We start from the raw sequence: 20429 nt of genomic DNA, 5'->3' as shown, positions 1-20429 counted from the left end.
CTGGAACATTTGGTACGGCTGTTTTGGTTACCCTAACTGAATGGCCAATTGAGGGTTTCTTTTCTGTTGTTAGAAGTTTAGAAGTTGATATGTAGGTCCTGGATCAATCATATATTTGGCACAGTCATTTTTTGTTTTGTTTCCTTTGGCAGTTTAGTGAGTCCAAAAAAAAATTATATTTAATAAACAAAAGAATAACATCAAAAATACATCAGGTTTAGAATAAATTCTAAACAAAAGAATTACAATTCAAATGTTTTTCAAAATCGTGTAGCCTTAGTCTGCATTGAACCCATGTGTGATATTGTGACATAACAGGGAACAGCTAATTCAGCACCAGGGGAGCAGTGCTTAGGGGCTGTACCTTTTTGGTCAGAGATTCAAACCAGCAAATTTTTGATTACAAGCACACTTCCCTAACCATTAGGGTACCACTGCCCACAGGACTGCAAGTGGTCAAAACAAAACTAATAAAACAGCAATCTAGGCAGGGAGTAATACAGGGAAACCTACAATCTAACAAGGAATAATAATCCAAGAGATATAACTAACAAATGCAAAGCAACATAGGAAATCAACCAGACAGGGAAACAGCCACAAAACACCAACAAGGAACAAAACAAAAGCAGGCACTTACGTAGGCACAAAAAGAGAAATGGTAGGTGTGGACCATCACAAAAATTATCCAATCAACCAAGGTGCAGGACAACAAGCAACAGGTAAAACAAATTACCAATACACAGCAGTAGAAACTAGGGAACATAACACAAAGGACTGACTACGCTAGAAAAAAAACTAGGAACAAGTAGCAGAACACAGTTAACCCAGGCATGCTCAGAAAGACCAAAAACAGGAGCACAAAGCAAAGACGAAGAAAACAATAACAAACACTAAGAAAAATAAAACCAATATATATTAACCAAAAGGTGAGACTGGCCTCTGGCCAGGGGGGTATTCCATGAAGGAGGATTTCTTGCTTAGCCAGATAACTTCTTGGATTTAAGGTAGTCTGGGCTAAATGGACTTTATTTTCATTCCCCTACATTTAGCCCAGACTACCTTAAATCCGACAAGTTAGGCTAAGCGTGAAATCCTGCTTCGTGGAACAGCCCCCAGGCCTCAAACTTCTGACTGGAGGGGATCAGGCTCAGAGTAGTTCACTCAACGCACTGAGCTAAACAGCAGCCCTATGGGGGCTAGGGCTACAAGATAGAGGGGGGAAGCAGGGTGACCAACAACATCTGCTGGCCAACAAGGGACAAGACACATAAGGCAGGGACAAACTAGCACTGACCCTGACAAATCTATGGTCACTAATCTTCCTAAACCCATCCATCCATTCATTGTCCAACCCGCTTACCCAACTGGGTCGCGGGGGGTCCGGAGCCTATCCCGGAAGCAATGGGCATGAGGCAGGGAACAACCCTGGACGGGGGGCCAGCCCATCACAGGGCACACTCACACACCATTCACTCACACACCATTTACACACACATGCACACCTATGTGCAATTTAGCAGCTCCAATTAGTCTCAGCATGTCTTTGGAGTGTGGGGGGGAAACCGGAGTACCCGGAGGAAACTCTTCCTAAACCCAGAAAGTGAAATCAGTGAATGGATAGAACTACCATTTAAAATGTGTCATCTTGCTCTATAACCACAAATCCTGTAAGACCTGTGAAGAAAACTGTAAGCTCTTCAAATTCATCTTAAACCACCCATGTAACCACCCATGTAAGAATGGCTACTGTTTGTTGAGCAGTACAAGGAGAAAGTGTGACATAGAAGGTAAAGGTAGAGCTGAAAGAAATTTAACAACTTCCTCGCAGACCTGCAAGGTGAAGCTGAAACATCTTAACAGGAGCTGTAGAACTGTAAAATTTGATGTGCACAGGAATCCCACCTTTTTAACAATGAGGTTATGTCACAGCAGTATGTAACAACCTCTAAGAAGTTTCACGGTTTTTGAATGCATGGCAATCGGACTGGGGCTCATTTCAACCACGTGAAAACAGGAAGAACCTGCAATGTCATTTTTAGTACTGCAGTATCTTCAGTTTGTACATTTATCTAAACGGATCTTACATAGCTGTGAGGTAAACTATTCTGAAATACCTATGTGTGTTAGAATTATTGAGGTTATGTTTGTACAGTTCAGTTTATAAGCCAGTTCATACCTCCGGACAACTGGATGCACTGGTCTTCCTTCCTGTAGCTGGAGGAGGCCCCGGTACCTTTGATCCAAAAGCAATGTGGGACACAAAATGGCTCCTTGTCCCACGTACACTGGCTAAGCTTGGACTGTTTTTCTGTTCTGTGAGGCATAAGAAGATAATGGGTGTTGGTCCTTTCTTCTCCCACCACTAACATCTGAAGGACAGAGTATTTTTAATAATGTTCCATATCCATTGTGAAAGGGGCTGTTCACATGTGACTGACATTTTGACAACAGAAGAAAACAAATATTACATAATCATTTAGAAGCACATTCTAACATTAATGAAAATTATACTTTTAGGAATAAAGTAATAAATCCTTCAGTAATTTCTAGTTTGTTGTTTGTCTCTTAAGAGTAAGACATATTTAAAAATTGCTTACTGAAGAGAACTTGCAACAACAGGGACAAATCTCAAAACTTGATGAGCAATGTGTCTGCAGATTTTTAATCCCTGCCTGTCCATTTATTACTTTGCATTCATTGTTTTAACACTTCTGACATTTACCCTTATAGTGTACATTCAGATGCCTAATCTGTGAGAGCAGGGGAGTGAAACATAATGTGGTGCACTTACAATCCTGGAGCCTGGACTTTAAGGTCAGATGACTGATTAGAATTCAGAGTAAGAAGACGATGTATCCTTAAATGAGAGTGTCTTGTCTCATTTGAATATGGCCTCATCTTCAGAGTAACTTCAGGATAAATATAATTGCATATCTAAATTGTAGAACTCACCAAGATAAGTAATGAACCGACATGATCAACTTTTTATTCATGTCTGTGGTATGGGTTAGTATAATATTTACTGTATAATGAACATACATCATCTTATATTTATTGTACCCTTTAACAAGACAAATATGTGTCTAACCTTATTTGGCTGTTTTCATGTAGAAAAAATACAACTTATATAGCAGATGAGTACAATAAGGTATGGTAATTATAAAACTGCAGAGGTCTAACAACAAAGATTAGCTGAAATGCCTCAACAAACCATACCTGACACATGTAGAGAAATTAAATAACACTGAAAAGGGGGACCTTTTCCCAGAGTAAACTTGTGAATAATTGAATTGGATAGGCTGTTTTCATCCTAAATAAGCTACTGTAATAATAATTTGTGAATGCCTCTATATTATTACACTGAACACCAGATTTAATATCAATCTTCTTTAACCATTATTAGGCTTGTTATGCTAATAACATGGGGACCAATTATAAGAGCTCATTTACATCACAATCCCCTCAGTGTGACTGCAATTTATTTCTAATGGCATGACTGGATAAATCAACATGAACGAGACAGCTGTCAAAATGAATAAAAATGAAAAGACTGAAAAAATGCTATTGGAGGGGAAACGAATTATAATGAGTTACTGGTGCATTTATATTTGTCATAAGAAAAGATAATTGCAGTCTCTAGGTATGGGATTCTGATCCAAGGGCACTTGGATTTCAAAGCAGCATCATTCAATCAACAGAGGTAGAGCTTTTAGCAAAAAAAAAAAAAAAAGTCCTTCAAAAAGCAAGTTTTTGCTCAACACATTAGTGTGGTTTCCTTGAGGCAGTGGTTTAAACATCAAACTCACCTACAAAAAATTACTCAAATTAAAGACTTTGTATTTTAATAAATATTTCATTGATATAAATTCATTTCAATGAAATGAACCCAAATTCAATCTCTGCACATAAAAATGATGTTTTCATCTTATGCTGCTATTTGCTGAATATATTCCTGGCATTTGGTGAACCTAATTGCTGTTTAAATCTTCAGTTTTTTATCTGCTTATTTTTAAGCACCTTTAATCATTTTCATAACAAACCGGAATACTAAAGTTTATTCATGCACAAGCACAATATTTCTGATTACACTTGGCTAGACCAAAGTAGATGTTCTAGCCACCACAAGTGGGACATTATGTGTATTAAGCAGATTTTAGATACAGAACAGCCCCTGTTCAAGGGTTGTTTCATGGTGAAAGATTCATCCATTACCTAAATATCAAAATATTGTTGTTTCTCATACTTGCGTTTTCCCAGCTACAAGATTTTAAATTATATATGAGATTATGCAGAACTGGGACTACAAAATCAACATTACTGGTTTACATCAATGCCTCACTAATTACCAATGATATGTGTGAGTTGCTAGGAAGGTACAGATGTTTAGGGGGGAAATGCAGGTCAAGGGATATTGCCCGTGTCCTATAAATCTATTTACCACTACAAAAATCGATCTCACTAAATGATTATGAATTTTTAACTTTTTGGTTATCTTGCTATTAAGGTTCATTTTGGTGAAACAACATTTTTTGTGTGCTGTGCAAAACTGCCATAGACGGAAGTGTCCATAAAATTTGTATACAGTACATGCATTTGTTGTTTTTTTTGCCACTTCAGCCAGTATATATAGCCGGCATACTTATCACTTTGATCTAATGCAAAGTTACAACTTCCATTAAAAAAGATTTGTCGGTTCCTGAAAAAGTATAATCATATCCTCAGAAATTAAATCTTATCGTTCCATTAAATTAATTACCAACAGAAGTCCGGTATTTTTTCTTTTATTCTGCTTTTGCTAATATCTCAATCAGAATTTTGTTTTAATCTCTATGTAACAAAAGTATAAGTTGATGTAAAAATGTTATGTCAAAACGTTTTGTGCAATTATAAGTGCACTAAATGTAGCCAAACCCCCACCTCATAAACTGAAAGTCTAAGGCTAATCTCAATTGAAATTAGCATAACACATTACAGCAGTTTTATACTGACATACTTTCCAGTTCAAATGCATGGCATGGCTAGACATTTATGAAAATAAAGCACTACAATCATTTCTTTGTTTCATCCTCTATGTATTACTTGTGATTCACTGTTTCTGCAATGGAGGACAGCATTCCCTAGCTGATCATCTACCTTATCTATCCTGCCCCAAGAATAAAGGGTGAATAAAGCACCAAATCACCTATATCTTAAATCATTGCAGACCTGTGATAAAAACAAAGGGAGCTGCTTTTATGGAGCACTGAGCTAAAACCTGACACCTGATTGCCCAGTCTTGAACCAAATGTGTTAATGTCCACAGACCTCTGATCGCTATCAAGATAAAGGATGAGCAACTGGGCTACAGAACTGTGCACATTATCTCTCATCTTAACAATAAACCAATTGCAAAGTTAAAACAAAGAGAAAAGTTAATCAGTAATTTATAAATGCTAGCTCATTTTTCTGACTTACCAGATTCTGTTGTGGAAGAGATACTGGACGAAATTTCAACTCTCAGCATGTCCATGTTCACTACTTGAGTAATATGCTGGACATCTGCTGGAAACTGAAAACTTCGTGGTGTCACATCCACAGAATTATGACCACAATTATTAGGAGCTAGAGGATGAAAAAACACAGTGTTCAGAAACCAAAACCTTTTCTTGTAAATAAATGTTATTTATATTGTACGCATATTTTGTGTGGGACAAATTTTTTTTTTAAATAACTCAAGAAAAAAACAGACAGTTATATTAGATTTACTTATAAGTAAAACTATATTAATAGAAAATAACATGTTTCAAGCTAGATCATTCATCTTTGCAGCATGTTTTACAGACAGAGGGAACATTAATATTCACTGAAAGCCAATTATAATAAGAATTAAAAAGCTGTCACTGGATTTGGACAAATATTATTGTGCTAAAATCAAAATTTCATGCTTTGTGATTACTTCCTCCTGATAAACATAAAATACTATGTAACATGAAAATGAAAACTAAACCTTTTTCTAAACTGAAAAAAAACTTGCATAAGCATTTTATATTCTATGATACACCTAGAAAAATTCTTCTGAAACTGTCTTTTGTTTCCTAGTTGAAGCACAATAAAATTTAAAAGACAAAAGGGGGTGGATTTTTATGACCACTGTATGATTATTATTAGGACATCTCTGAATGTCAGCAATCTTTGAGTAGATCATAATCTGTAGGTTTCCATTTACTGGTTTGTACCCTCATTTACAGATTTTTAGAAACCCTTAATGGGATAACCTAAATGTCAGCTGTCATTTTGACTGGGGAAAAAATATGGGCAAGCATCAGTTTTAATTTTATGGAAATCTCTACCACAAAATTACAGTAGTTACACTGAGATTTATTTCAATCCAAATATATGTCTATAAATAAAACATGGTCAATGTCTTGAAAAGTTATTGAAGAAGGACAAATTTCTAGCATTATTGTTTTAACTTCAAATATATGGAGGGCATTTTGTGACAATATTCAATACATGAAAATGTCATTTAAGTTATTATTAGAATTCTATATTGTCATTTAAATTATCATCTATATAATTAAACTGCTGTTTAAATTATTGTTTAAATTAAAATTTAAATGACACCATTAAAATTACCAGACCATATGAATAAAATATGTTTATCTATAGCTAACCCTATGTGGTGGCCAGTGAAAGGGAGGACAGCTTAACTGTTATCCTAAAGTTAAGAGAACTTATTTAAGACTTCGGGAAGTTAGGACATACAGTACAGCACCAGGACTGAACAGACAAAATGTGGTTATAAATAAGAATTAAATTGACTAGGTGAGTCGATCTGTTGTGACTTATTGCAACCAATCAGATATTAGGTTTTGTTTAGAGTCCACCCACTGAGTTTGATGGGTGACTGGGTGACTTTGACAGATCATTTTAATGGTTGTTGGTATCATTTAAATAGTAATTTAAATAAACCTTTTAAAAAACAATTTAAATAATAATTTTAATAGCATATTTATATATACTCATTTAAATGACAATTTAAATTATAATTTAAATAATAATTAAAATGAGATGCTTATTCATTGAACACTGTCACAAAACACCCCCATACAAATGCTGTTATAGTGTGACAATATGTTCCTTAACCATGAAAATTACTTAGTAACCCTGTTGGGCATCAAAGATTTTCCAACAAGTTTTGATGGTGGTGTTACGTGTGCTGATAACTTGAGATTTATGTTTGGCAGGGTCATCCCAAATGTCACTGTCACATTGGCGGGGAGAAGCACAACCCAGAATGCAGCTGATGTGGCAAAACCCCTAGACGGGGCTTTTATTTAGCTGGTAGAGAGACAAAAAAAAAACAGGGTACAGCTAAACAATGACGGAACTAGGGACTACTTGACTACAAGGCACTTAAATACAATTACCGATTGGGACTAACAAGACACAGATGGGAATGATACATATGGGGGCTGGAAGGAGAGGTAAGGCTAACAAGCACTGGGCGGGGCTTTCTGGAGGCCACACATGAGGGAAAACAAGAGGGTTGAACAGATGAAGCAGGTAGGAATGTGACCGTCACCTGTTGCTTGCAGTATTCATCAAATTGCTTTCTTTATATGGGTATAGATAAAGCAAAATAACTTTGTGGTTATTTTGTCTAACTGTCTAAAAAACACAATGACTAAAGGGAGAATAAATGTACACTTTTTACACTTTAAACAGATTTAAATATTATGTACAATACATACTGGCATGGCTGAAGGCATCCGTTGGCTGCACTTTCATTGTAAAGACTCTCCTGAGTCGGCAAGTGGCAGACACAGTAATGCCATCCAGTGAAAGGAATGAAGCACCCTTGAATATCTCACCCGTTAAAGACATGAGGTCGATGCACATATTGCTCCACTGAAAATCATAAGAAATAAAAGTCAATTGAGAGCAATTTCAAATGCTTTTATTGGGCTCTGTGATCTTAAAATTTTCCCATAGATTTGTATTATCATAAACTTTTCTCAGTCCAAAATGGATGGATAGATGGACAGAATACAGTGTAGTCCATGAAGATACTTTGATATGGATATCTTATGAGTTGAGGAGTTCTGTAACCACCTTCTGTGTATGTGAGGTTTGAATGGTCTTCCCATGTAAGTATGTTTCCTTCAAGTTTTTTAGTTTCTTCTGACAGTCCAAAATGGCATCCCTAAATTGCCCATTGTGTGACTGTCAGTCCCAGTGGTAGACTAGCATCCCATCCAAGGTGCTCCCCTGCCTTGTGTCCTGTGCTTACTGCGATAGGGTCGAAGCTCATTTCATAAGGCTTTTAGATGATGGATGAATACTTACATCACTTTGCAAAGACAATAATCAAAATAAACTTGAGTGACGTCACTTATATGACTAAATTTTGCATAACCGCAAAATAATAATACCCAGTTACAATTAAAATTTAATTTAAAAAATATTTAGTTTTACTATAACATTGCAGGAGAGCAACTTTGTAGAGGCCCCTGTGAGGTAGGGGGTAGAGTCACTTGTGAGGTAGGTGCTAGATTCCCTGGTGAGATAGGGGCCAGAGCCCTCTGTGAGGTAAGGGCTACAGTCCTCATTGAGGTAGGAGCTAGATTCCCTGGTGAGGTAGGTGCTAGATTCCCAGGTGAGGTAGGGGCCAGAGCCCTCTGTGAGGTAAGGGCTACAGTCCTAATTGAGGTAGGAGCTAGATTCCCTGGTGAGGTAGGTGCTAGATTCCCTGGTGAGGTAGGGGCCAGAGCCCTCTGTGAGGTAAGGGCTACAGTCCTCATTGAGGTAGGAGCTAGATTCCCTGGTGAGGTACTGTAGGGGCTAGAAGCCCCTGTGAGGTAAGGGCTAGAGTCCTCTTTGAGGTAGGAGCTAGATTCCCTGGTGAGGTAGGGGCTAGAAGCCCCTGTGAGGTAAGGGCTAGAGTCCTCTTTGAGGTAGGAGCTAGATTCCCTGGTGAGGTAGGGGCTAGAAGCCCCTGTGAGGTAAGGGCTAGAGTCCTCTTTGAGGTAGGAGCTAGATTCCCTGGTGAGGTAGGGGCTAGAAGCCCCTGTGAGGTAAGGGCTAGAGTCCACTTTGAGGTAGGGGCTAGATTCCCTGGTGAGGTAGGGGCTAGAAGCCCCTGTGAGGTAAGGGCTAGAGCAGGGGTGGCCAATCTTATCCGCAAAGGGCCGGTGTGTATGCAGCTTTTTGGGATAACCTGTAGGTCAGCTGTTCAAACCCAGGTGTGAGGACTTTTCAGCCAATCAGTCCTCTAATTAGTAATCTAATTAGGGAGTTGCAGCGAAAACCCAGCATACACACCGGCCCTTTACGGATAAGATTGGCCACCCCTGGGCTAGAGTCCTCTTTGAGGTAGGAGCTAGATTCCCTGGTGAGGTAGGGGCTAAAAGCCCCAGTGAGGTAAGGGCCAGAGTCCCCTGTAAGGTAGTGGATAGATTCAAAGTAGAAAACACCCTCATAAGAATTTATAATTAAGTTATAATTAAGTCAATTTAGCACCATGAACCAATATATAATTTTAATAATACATTTCTATTACTAACTCAGGGGAGTAAAGCTGTGGACTGCTGTTGATACCACATTTGTAGGCTTTGCATGCGTGCTTAAAATAATGTCAGGACCCAGATGAGTTTATCGTTATACATCTAACGATAGGAAGAGCCAATGTGACCAGCTTCATAAATTCATGGATATTGAAATTGTTAATATCTCTATAGCCATTTTACTTCATATGTCATGTTCTTATGTCATATTTACTACGCAGATTTTTGCCTAGTGTGATCAAGCACAGTAACTACAGAAGTAAGACGCTAAAATTGCCTACTGTTAAAATAAGTTTGTTTGGCAACTTTTGATGTATTATGTAGGGTGTCCCATTCTATTTTCCAAACAGAATAACTGTACATTATTTTTAAAATAATGTCCTGCACTAACTGACTTCTATAGATCGCCAACTAACACTGTGTTTGACAAAAAAAACATGCGCAGCCACTGAGCCAGAAGGGGGAATAGTCCAAAAATTAATTTGTGTTTTTGTTAACAGAAAAGTTGCTATACCAGATAGTGTCAGTCTTTACTGAATGTGAGCTTCAGAGCTGGATCTAACGGCTGTGCTGTGCATTTCAGGTCCAGAAGCTGCAAATCCAGACCAAGATTTTGTTTCTACCAACCAGCTGTGTATTCTGTGACTGTGACTTCATCCTCAGCTGGTTGGTATGAACAAAATCTTGGTCGGAATTTGTAGCTTCTGGACATAAAATACCCAACAGCGTCTAAGGGGTGTAGTAATTGTAGTAAATGTGCAGTAATTGTAGGAAAAACTTGGTCACCCCTTATGGATTATTATCCATAATAAAAATTACACATTTTCTAAGCAGAACCATAGAAGAGACACGGTGCGGCATGGCTAACACCAAAAGTATAACTGGTCCCTGAAGGCCACCTCAATCAAAATGTTATTCAGGGGCCTCTGGTGAGCTTATAAACACACTAACACGTTATGTTTATTATGGAATGTATCTGTATTTGTATCTTAATTAAGTCTTATAAACTATGTAATACAATAACTTAGTATTTCCTTCCTTCCATCCAACCATCCATATTCCAATCACTTGTTCAGTACAGGATCACAGAGACTCTGGAAAGAAAGGGCAGCAAACAGTAGATCATTGCAGTAGGCACACTAATACACAATCAAACATGGAATTTAGAGTTGCTAATTTAGCTAACCATGTCTCTAGACTGCAGGAGTACCCAGAGAAAATCAGCCAAACGTGAGGGATGTGTAAACACGGAGCAAATAGTGAGGGTGGGATTCAAAATCTCAACCTTGGAGCTGTAAAGTGACATTGCTAGCTTGCCACACGATATGCAATAATTAATTTCTTAAACACAGAGCAGTGACAAAAGATATAGGTTGGATTTCCACAATTAAAAAAAAAAACAACTGCTAGCCCATGCATAGCTATTTTGGATAAAATTAAGTACAACAGACAATATCGTTGCTATAGAAGGATTCACTAAATGAATCACTGTTGCTCCTCATTTGAATGAAATAGTTAGAAATGTTTTTACAATATAAACACATTTCAAGCTGTATTACATTATATGAATATATTACTTTGTTCCCATCCTGAAAGCTAGCTCAAGGCTCAATTCAAACAGGATTGCCAAGACACATGCATCTGGCATGACACTCACGCTTTCAGACTCTAACGTTCACGCAAGAAATCGTACGGCAAATCTATATTATTCCATTATAAACCTAAAACTAGCTACATCAAAAGCACTGTGGTAGTTTGCAAACCCTGCAAACTATTTACAAAATAATAAAACTGTTACATACATGTCAATGACTTGTCTCAAATTGAAAATCAAAGTTGGCAACCCTGATTCAAACTTGCCTAGCTAGGAAAACTTCCCTACCAAATGATTAGACTAAACTTTTTATAATCTTTCTAGAATATATGCTTACTTTATTTGTACCTTATCCATTCTGTGTATACTTCATAAATTGATAGGAAAATGTAAGAAAATGAATTTTTCAAAGTAATACTCACAATGCTACGCTTGAGACTGGAGAGAGGTATTCTAGCATGCAGCGGGGTTGCAGTGAATTCCTTATGAACGGTGGAGAGATACAATCTTCTTTTAAGACTTTCTAAATCTGTAACTCTGCAAAGCATCGGATGGGTAAAAGTAAAAGTGAATTGCCACAGATTGAGTACATACAATACTTCACCCTTTTCAATGGCAAAACCACAAAATGTACTTTTCTAGATAAAATCAGCAGTAAAAAATTCCCCCTAAACATTAAGATGGAGACAGGCAGCAGGAGAATTTGCTTTACATGCTCATATAATTCTTCATCCACCAGCAAGGTTGTTCCACAAGATGGCAAAGGGCTGAAATAATTAAATTGGTCCAAAATCCCTTACTTTTATGTTACAACACGCAGTAGCTGGCAGCTACTAAAATCGAAAAGAAAAGAAAAAATCCAAGTGACAGATATGTAATAAGTCTAATCCCTGTCAGATACATGACAGTATTATCATGTCATTCCACTTTCCAAAAACATGCCTTGCACTAATCAGAAATTTCCATCTGTGATTAGTATGCTATCACTTATTTAACTAATTGGTATAATATGGTTCGGTATAGATAATTATAGTCAGCAGAGATAAAAAAATAAAATAAATAATTGTCAGATTCATTGCACAGAAAAACTGTGATCCAACTTTTAAAGCACCTACCAAATGCACCTACCAAACACAAAATAATTTGGTATCCTCAGCTGCTGATTCCAAAGCACTTCCTGCTGCAATTATCAATTAATTAAGAAAGATCATATGATTTAGCATGACCAATGCTTGACAAGAACTGAAATATTTGTGGATGACAAGCGTTGTTCTTTGCATAATTACATGCCAACAATCTGACCAAAATAATGTTGCATGCTGTTTACTAATTCCACAACTAGGAGAAATGAGTAGAACTCAGAGAGACGAGCTGCAATAAAATGACAACATAATGTCATAGATGTGCATGCACTTGTCTTTTTGTTGAAACAGAAAAATAATTTTGTATACAACTACATTATATGAATATCTTACTTTGATCCCATCCTTGCAATTTTGTATCGATAATATGGTTTCCTTTACCCATTAATATATTAATCATTGTTATCACTATTGTTAACTTAATGCAGCAATTTCACTGGCATAACAGCATTGCACAAATTTACTACAGAAGCACACAATAAATTGCAGCGGTACCCAATCACTAAAATAACAGATTACTTTTGACAGGTGCATTTATCTTTTCAGTTTTTCTCTTTAGGGATCCTTTGTTAAAACTGTCTTCACATTTTCAGTTGAAGTAGCACCAGGATACAAAGGATTAACATGCTCTGCCAGTGTATGGATATGAATAAATTAATACTGAAGAAAGACCAATTAAGGGCCTACATGAAAATGCACAACTGAAGCTTTTGGGGACATGCAAAACAGAATCTTGACTAAAATGTTGCTTATTTATAATACATGTTTTAAATGTGTCTAACTTTGTGACTACTTTTGTACTCTTTTGTCACTAAGAGAGGATCCCTTTATGGTTCTAATTTAAAAATGACTGCATGGACAAGCACTGATCATGCTAATATATCTCAGCTCGTTAGGGTTTAGGTTGATGATCATTAGGAAGACTACATTCAATTTTTTGTACATCCGATTTGAATGAAAAAGTCTAATTTTGCATCATAGCTTATCGTTATGGACATGAACACATAAGGGAAGGTTGCCTGTTCAAGCATGCTGAGGTAATATGTAGTATGCCTTACTTAAATTGAGCAGGGAACTTAATCTGATTTCTAATGCAAAACCAAGTCTATGGTCTGAATGATGGGCCACATAAAAGACGTATAAAAAAGTTTTTGTTCACCATTAATAATAATATAAGTAGATACATGGAATATTGCTAGTAAGTGTACTTATAAACATGAAAAAAAATCAAATTACCTACAAATGAATGGTGGACAGGAGACCATGTGCATTGACCAGCATCCAGAACGGGGTGCCTGGAAGCAGATTATATCTGCTGCCACCACAATCCCGTGATTCCTGTCTTCTTCTATACAATAACTACCTTTACCATGTCTGGGACAATGCTTGAAGCATGACTAACCGGCAATAATTGTTGTGCTATCCTACAGTGATTCAAAAAGTTTGTGCTTTTTTTTTTTTAATAATCTCTGTTTTATTTGTTTTTTCTTCACTTTTATCTCCCCAGTACAGATGCTTTTCCTCCTTAAAATCCTGTTCAAATTGCCTAGTGTAGAAGAATCTGGCATGGACTGAGATCCTCAACTTCTCCTGCTGCCTCAGGATTCCACCACTCCTTTCCCCATCCTTGAATTTTTTTTTATTTGGTTTGTTTTGGTAATACAGCAGACTCTGTGGGGCTTAATCTAGACCACTCACCACTGCGTTTTTGAGCAGTCATCAGTCACTGATAACTTATACATTAGCAATCATCTGACAGGACAGACAGAACCACCTCAAACTTTACTCAGATTTACCCAGACCATACCACCCAGGATATTTCAGTATTGTATAAAATATCTGCCTGAAATAATTTCACGTTACTGCTATAAAGTTGCGAACATTTTATATATTTAAATGCTTATCTTAAAGGTTACAGATTTGGAACTTCTGTATTTTAGATGATTTACATAACTCTTCCTGCTTGTCTTATTAAACATCAACAACGAAACAATAAGGGTATTACTCATCAAGCATGTATTAGATACCTGGCCTTTTAATTAATCAATAAATGAGTGTTTTTTTCATAGTGCAAGCACTGTATAAGTATGCAATGATAAATTTAAGGTAGCACTACATTACTCATCAGTTCACATAGGCATGAGAAAAATTAATGATTTAACTCCTAGAAAACTGCGTAACCTAGATTTCTCATTAAGCACTTCTTAGCTTCATTCTATAATGGAGTACCTGCTGTGATTGTGTGTAAAAATCCGTGCTTTGCTATGGAGGTTCTTACATGAGTTCAGTGGAGAAGTCTTTTCCCAGGGGTAGGTACACTTGAAGGACAAGGAACCTCTGGCTAAGCCCCACTGAAATAAACAGCATATACATGTCTTTAATGATCCTTCATCTCATTTTTTTACCTTAGATAACTTGACTACATGCCTTGTCTTTTTATATTTAAAAATCAATTCATTCATTTTTTTTTATCTAAAATCACTTTGCCAAGCCCCTAAAGCCCTATGTTTTTTTCCACTTCTTGCACAGCTAACCCATGTTCATAGCACACATATGAGCAGATAAATGTCTAAAAAAGTATACACACCCAGTTTAGAGCATTTTAGAGTGCCTGTACAAAATTATCATCAAATTTTTAGGCAGAATGTTTTATGCTGGTTCACCATTGGTCCATTACTAACCCTCCACTTCACTCCATTATGTTTGACTCCCAACACCTATTTCAGGGTCTTTTTATGGACTATGAACTGAATTGTTCCAGATTTGCTCCACAGTAAGCTAACCCAGCTAAATGTACTCCACAGCTGTGATTCCTCAGCCCACATATTCCCACTCTACACAAAAAACTGTACCTTCACAAACAAATCTACCAAATCCCTTAGGGACGACAACCATACTGACAGTGAGCTCATTTAATGATGAAACCGGAGAGGTGAACCATCGTGCAATGTGGTGTGCTCCAAACATTGTGTGACTCAATGCTGTCAAAACAGTGCAAATGTTGCTTGACTTCCACAGACAACCAGACACCGATCCCATAGGCCATTTCTGTCATCACGTCATTCAAATTCCAAGGGACCACCATTATCAATATCTTGAAATGGATGAATACAGCATCAGCTAAGATCAGCAGAGACTGTTTTTCCTATGATATCTCAGGAAGCTCAACAAGTTGCGACACATTCTGCTGAACATTCTCTCCCGTTGCCATCAAGGAACTCAACAAATCCACTTACTCTATGTAGATATTCCATTAATAAACACCCAGCTATGACACTCATTTACAACATGGTCAATGTCTACCCTGTATTTCTGATCAATTTCATGTCATTTTAAAGAACAAACACTTACTTTTCTTTCAAAAATAAGGACATTTCTAAGTGACCCTAACAACACACCATTTAGAACTGCCTTGAAAACTGCTTGAAGGGAATTTCAAAACTTACGCATTATTTTGTTATCCTTCGGCATCTGCATTTTGTTTGCTTGGCTGCTGCCTTCCAGAATATAAACAAAGCCTTTCATCTCTTTGTCAAAAACCTGAAGATAACAGAGAAAATACATGTATTAATACAAAAAATACACATACATATATTCCTAGGCAATGCCTGTACAAAACAATGCCTTAAACATCTTTATTAATATATTGTACCTTTTAAATTCAGCACTATTTATAATACAAAGCATCATAAAATTATTCATTTTCATTTAAATTTGGAACGGTCATTCAAACTTAGCACTTACAATATATTTAAAAAATATATTAGGTACACCATAAATAGACTACAGCAGGGCTCTCCAACTCCGGTCCTGGAGAGCTACTATCCAGTAAGTTTTCTATCCTACCCGGCTTCTGATGAGCCACACCTGCTCCTGGTATTTACCTGAGAACAGGTGTGGCTCATCAGAAGCCAGGTAGGATTGAAAACCGACTGGGTAGTAGCTCTCCAGGACCGGAGTTGGAGACCCCTGGACTACAGTATATCGCATGTAGAATATTAATTACGCTTATATGTTAAATACATATTTCCTGTAAATAATTCTATCACATAGTATATGGGTAGCACAGTTACTCTGAACTGCAGCTTTGGGGGTTCAAATCAGTATGTGTAGTATGTACATATTCTGTCCATGTCTAAAGACATGCATTTAGGATGACTGGAATCTCTAAATTGCCCACAGTGTAAGACTGCGTGTGCGCATGTGCCTTATGATGAACTGGCATCAAGTCCAGTGTGCAGCCCAGCCTTTGCCCTATGCTGCCTTGGATAGGTGCCGGACCAGATGGATAAATAGATCTATTTTATCTTAACAATAATAACACCAACAGAACCACTTCAAAAACAGCTTTACCCAAACCATTCTACATTGTCTGTTCCAGTGTTATAATAACCCTTTTTTGATTATAAATATCTTTCATTTCAGTGGAAATATAGCAATTATACATGCAATTGTCTTGCATGTATAATAATGAACAGAAATTAAAAGCGCTGCCTAGGTTTCAAATAAGTGCTAAATATTTCAAATATGAACTGCATTTCCTGGCACTCAGCTGCACATGTAGTTATTCATGACAACATCTTTGAAAATGATAGTTGCGGATAAATTGCATAGGCCAACAAATAACATAGTGGAAAGATCACAGATCTGTAACACAAAGGTTATCTCAGAGGATCAACTGTTCTTCACAGGGTACTTCACCTAAATTTCTCCAAAAAAGATTCCACTGAAAATACTTAAAAGTGAGCTTGGCTAATTGTCAGTGAAGCAACTAAATAATTAAAGTGAAGAGCCTCTTTAAATTTTTGAAGTTAGCCCACCTAGTGGTCTGTGTGGATCCCAGTGCCCCAGTGCAGTGATGGGGACACTGTGCTGCACAAATGGTGCCGTCCTTTGGATGAGATATAAAACTGAGGTGCTGACTGTCTGAGGTCATAAAACATCCCTGGGTAGTTTTCAAAAGAGCAGGGCTGGTACCCCAATGTCCTGGCTAAAATTACCCACTGTGGCCCTATAAAATCTGACCTCCTAATCATCCCCAGTATCTTGCACTTTAACCTTAGCATAATTGGATTTTAACTTGCACAGTCTACAAAAGAGCGGTTCTGGATGCATTTCACTGCGTATTGTACTTTGTATAACTATGTATGTGACAATTAAAGAATCTTGATCTAATTGGTACATTCTCTCCTGCCCCTTCACCACCTTTGCTACTGTCTGGTGAGCGTACTGGTGCAGAATAGCTGCTGCTGCATCATCCAGGTGGGGGCTACACAGTGGTGGTTGAAGTTGCTCCACATTGATTCTGATTTGGGTGTCTTGAAAAGTGCTACATAAATGTAACATTCATTCATTCATATGGGTATGACTTGGTGAATTTTTATTTTTCACAAATTAAAGACACACCTCAGGTACATGTTAACATATTTCATATTTACATAAATTGTTAAATGATGCAATGGGGAATTTACTACTGTAAAGTAGACTGCGTCCATGTACCAGGGTCATCATGAAGTTGGACGTCAGAAGATATGGGTTTTAGTGATGCATGGGTTGACCCCGTGGGTCGGGCAGGTTCTGCTCAGCTTACCAGAAAATATAGCAAGTATGGGCATGTTGGGTCAGTGACAAAGCAACATTATAACTGAATTATAAATAACGTACAGAAACGTTGCATGAAAACAGCTTTGTGTTACAGGCTTTCTGATTTGTCTTCAATAGGGGAGGCAGTGAATACCAGTCAGCTACAGGACAGCAATCAGTCAGCTTCATTTCATCTGGATCTTTGGGTGCGAGTTAAATAAAGACTTATAATATAGTATACAGTATACATAATACAGAAAAAACAAACTCTCAAGTGTGTACTCTCTTATTGATTTATTTGTAGTATGTCGAATGATGGATACATTTCAGCACTAAGCTATCTCTAGCATTTTACAGCATTGAAGATGGGCTAGTGCCAGAATGTGTCTGTAAAAACCAAATAACCTAAAAGAATCAATTCTTAATTTAGGATATAATATTCAAGTGTTAGAAGAGTTAATGGGTTGCTGTGAACAGAAATATATTTATTATATCTCACCTACTTCTTATTCACCCTCTGTGAATTCAGCCTGGCAGGAAATTCATACCCAGAGAATCAGCGCAAATTTCCACTCCCAAACCTACAATGTTTTTCAGCATCCAGAGAAATAACTGACAAAGCAAACCATCTTTCCAGTGAACTGATTCACTTCGGATCATTCTTTGGGCCCAATGAACTGAACATGCCTCCATTGAAACTTGTGGGGAAAAAATGCACGATTCTGGATTGCAGTAGACATTTCCCAACCTGTGCATTGTGTTAAGACTGATGGCTATCTGACGTTTCCTGTCAGCGAATACCAGGGAGGACAGTCCATTTCACAAAAGGTTGAGTAACACACTATACAGGACTACAAGATAAACATACTAGGGGTAATTTAGAGACGGCAGCCAGCCAGCCTGCATGTCCATGGAAGATGGAAGATGTCCATGCAGCACAGAGACAGCATGCAAACTCCACACCCTTGCAGTAGGGGCAGGATTCACCCCCACCTGGAGGTATGAGGCAACATTGCTACCCACCTAACCCCTGTGGTGCTCTCCATATACAGTATATACACAGTGCTTGTAAACTGTTCCCACTTCTTGCACTGCACTAATCATCCCCGATGTACAGCCCTGGTCTATACTCTCTCTATCTTCCTAGTCTAGCTTTATATCACTTTTCTAAACAAATGGAGGTACTGAAGCACAAAAAAGCAGCATCATAATACTATCATGATCAGGGCTGAGGTCATAAGGAGAAAAACTGATATTTTACAAGAGAGGACAAGCAAAACCTTTAAATATGCACAAAACAGCATAGACAGCATTTACAAGAACACAAAATTATATAGGACTATCTTTTCTTCATGTTTGCCTTTCATTGATCTTAACAAATGTATACATCACTTAATCAAATAGTTTATATAAAACACTGTTAAGCCTAAAATGTTTCCCCATTTACTGAATAACAACAATTGGGTATATTGTTACACAACACATCTTAAGTTAAAGTGACAATATACATCAAACAAGCAAATCAAAATCTGCTCTTATACACCAAAGGCAGCAACTCTCACTTAATTAAAATACTTTCTATATGAACTCATATTCACCATCAAAACATACATTTCCCTTTAATTATCTCTTATACGCTCTCATACTATGTAACTATGAGAAAATTTGCCTGACGTGCATCTGGGGTCAGGTAGGCGTGAGCTATTTAACCAAGCTAGTCTCGATCCTAGTCTATTTTATGAAGTCATACGACGAATATAATTAATGTATGCTAAAATAAAACCTCACTTTGCTTATCGCTGACTGCCCTCCATGAAGTTTCCATTTGGCCACGGGATCTTTTCCCTGAGCACTGAAGATGTCGACAACCGCACCGCCCTGCGAAGCAAAACGGTACAAAATCTTACACAACATACATATCTAAATGATTCTGTAGACCAGTCTTATGAAACATTACGTATATATTTTTTTGAAATGCTAAAACGATAAAGAGGCAGGTTGCAAAGACCTCTTCTTTTTAAAAATAAATAAATAAATACTCATAATTTTATTATTATTATTATTATTATTATTAAAACATTCAGACTTACCTGATATTCGTTTTTGAACATTCCTTATTTTGACTTTTCACTTTTTAATATCAGGTAAGCGGCTAAAGAAAGAGTCCGACGCATTTACATTACAAATTTCATACCGTCAAAATATCCGTGTATGTTTTAATAAAGTATAATTAATTAACAGAAAATTCACTCTGTATGTTAACTAATAACTTCTGTTACATACCTGCACTTATCGTTTACATAATACTGTGTTTCAACACTTTTGTCCACCCTGTAAAGAAAATAAACAGAAAACAAGTCAAGTCTTATAAAAAGTATTGCCAGCAACATTACTGCCACACAAAGCTGCAGTAACCAAAAGCCTGACAACCAGGCCTATAGCAAACAGCTAAATAATGCCGTACATGGTAACATGATCCCGAACAAACCACTAATATGTCATGACGCTGAGCCTTTTATAGGCGTTTTATTAATTGTTATAAGCGTGTCAAGTAAGGTTCACTAT

General features: G+C 37.2%; 1 protein-coding gene across 5 annotated transcripts in view; it reads right to left on the bottom strand.

Moving 5' to 3' along the window:
* The window catches only part of cfap20dc (CFAP20 domain containing), a 50829-nt gene that overhangs the window by 30298 nt on the left and 102 nt on the right, over positions 1 to 20429 (bottom strand). For 4 of the 5 annotated variants that reach the window (XR_011991913.1, XM_023805462.2, XM_023805463.2 and 1 more), the window contains exons 2-10: positions 20148 to 20195; positions 19955 to 20016; positions 19653 to 19742; positions 15728 to 15821; positions 14560 to 14632; positions 11562 to 11676; positions 7734 to 7890; positions 5455 to 5601; positions 2177 to 2313 (exon numbers count right to left, since the gene is read on the bottom strand). Coding sequence is in view for 4 of the 5 variants with exons in the window: in XM_023805462.2 (XP_023661230.2) it covers positions 2177 to 2313; positions 5455 to 5601; positions 7734 to 7890; positions 11562 to 11676; positions 14560 to 14632; positions 15728 to 15821; positions 19653 to 19742; positions 19955 to 19975 (834 nt within the window). In the remaining variant the exon portion in view is untranslated. The remainder of the gene's footprint in view (positions 1 to 2176; positions 2314 to 5454; positions 5602 to 7733; positions 7891 to 11561; positions 11677 to 14559; positions 14633 to 15727; positions 15822 to 19652; positions 19743 to 19954; positions 20017 to 20147; positions 20196 to 20429) is intronic. The other variant, XM_023805465.2, reaches the window with a different exon arrangement.

Source organism: Paramormyrops kingsleyae, chromosome 6, assembly GCF_048594095.1.
Source record: "Paramormyrops kingsleyae isolate MSU_618 chromosome 6, PKINGS_0.4, whole genome shotgun sequence".
Lineage (NCBI taxonomy): Eukaryota > Metazoa > Chordata > Actinopteri > Osteoglossiformes > Mormyridae > Paramormyrops > Paramormyrops kingsleyae.
This window is presented reverse-complemented; position numbering and strand designations above follow the sequence as displayed.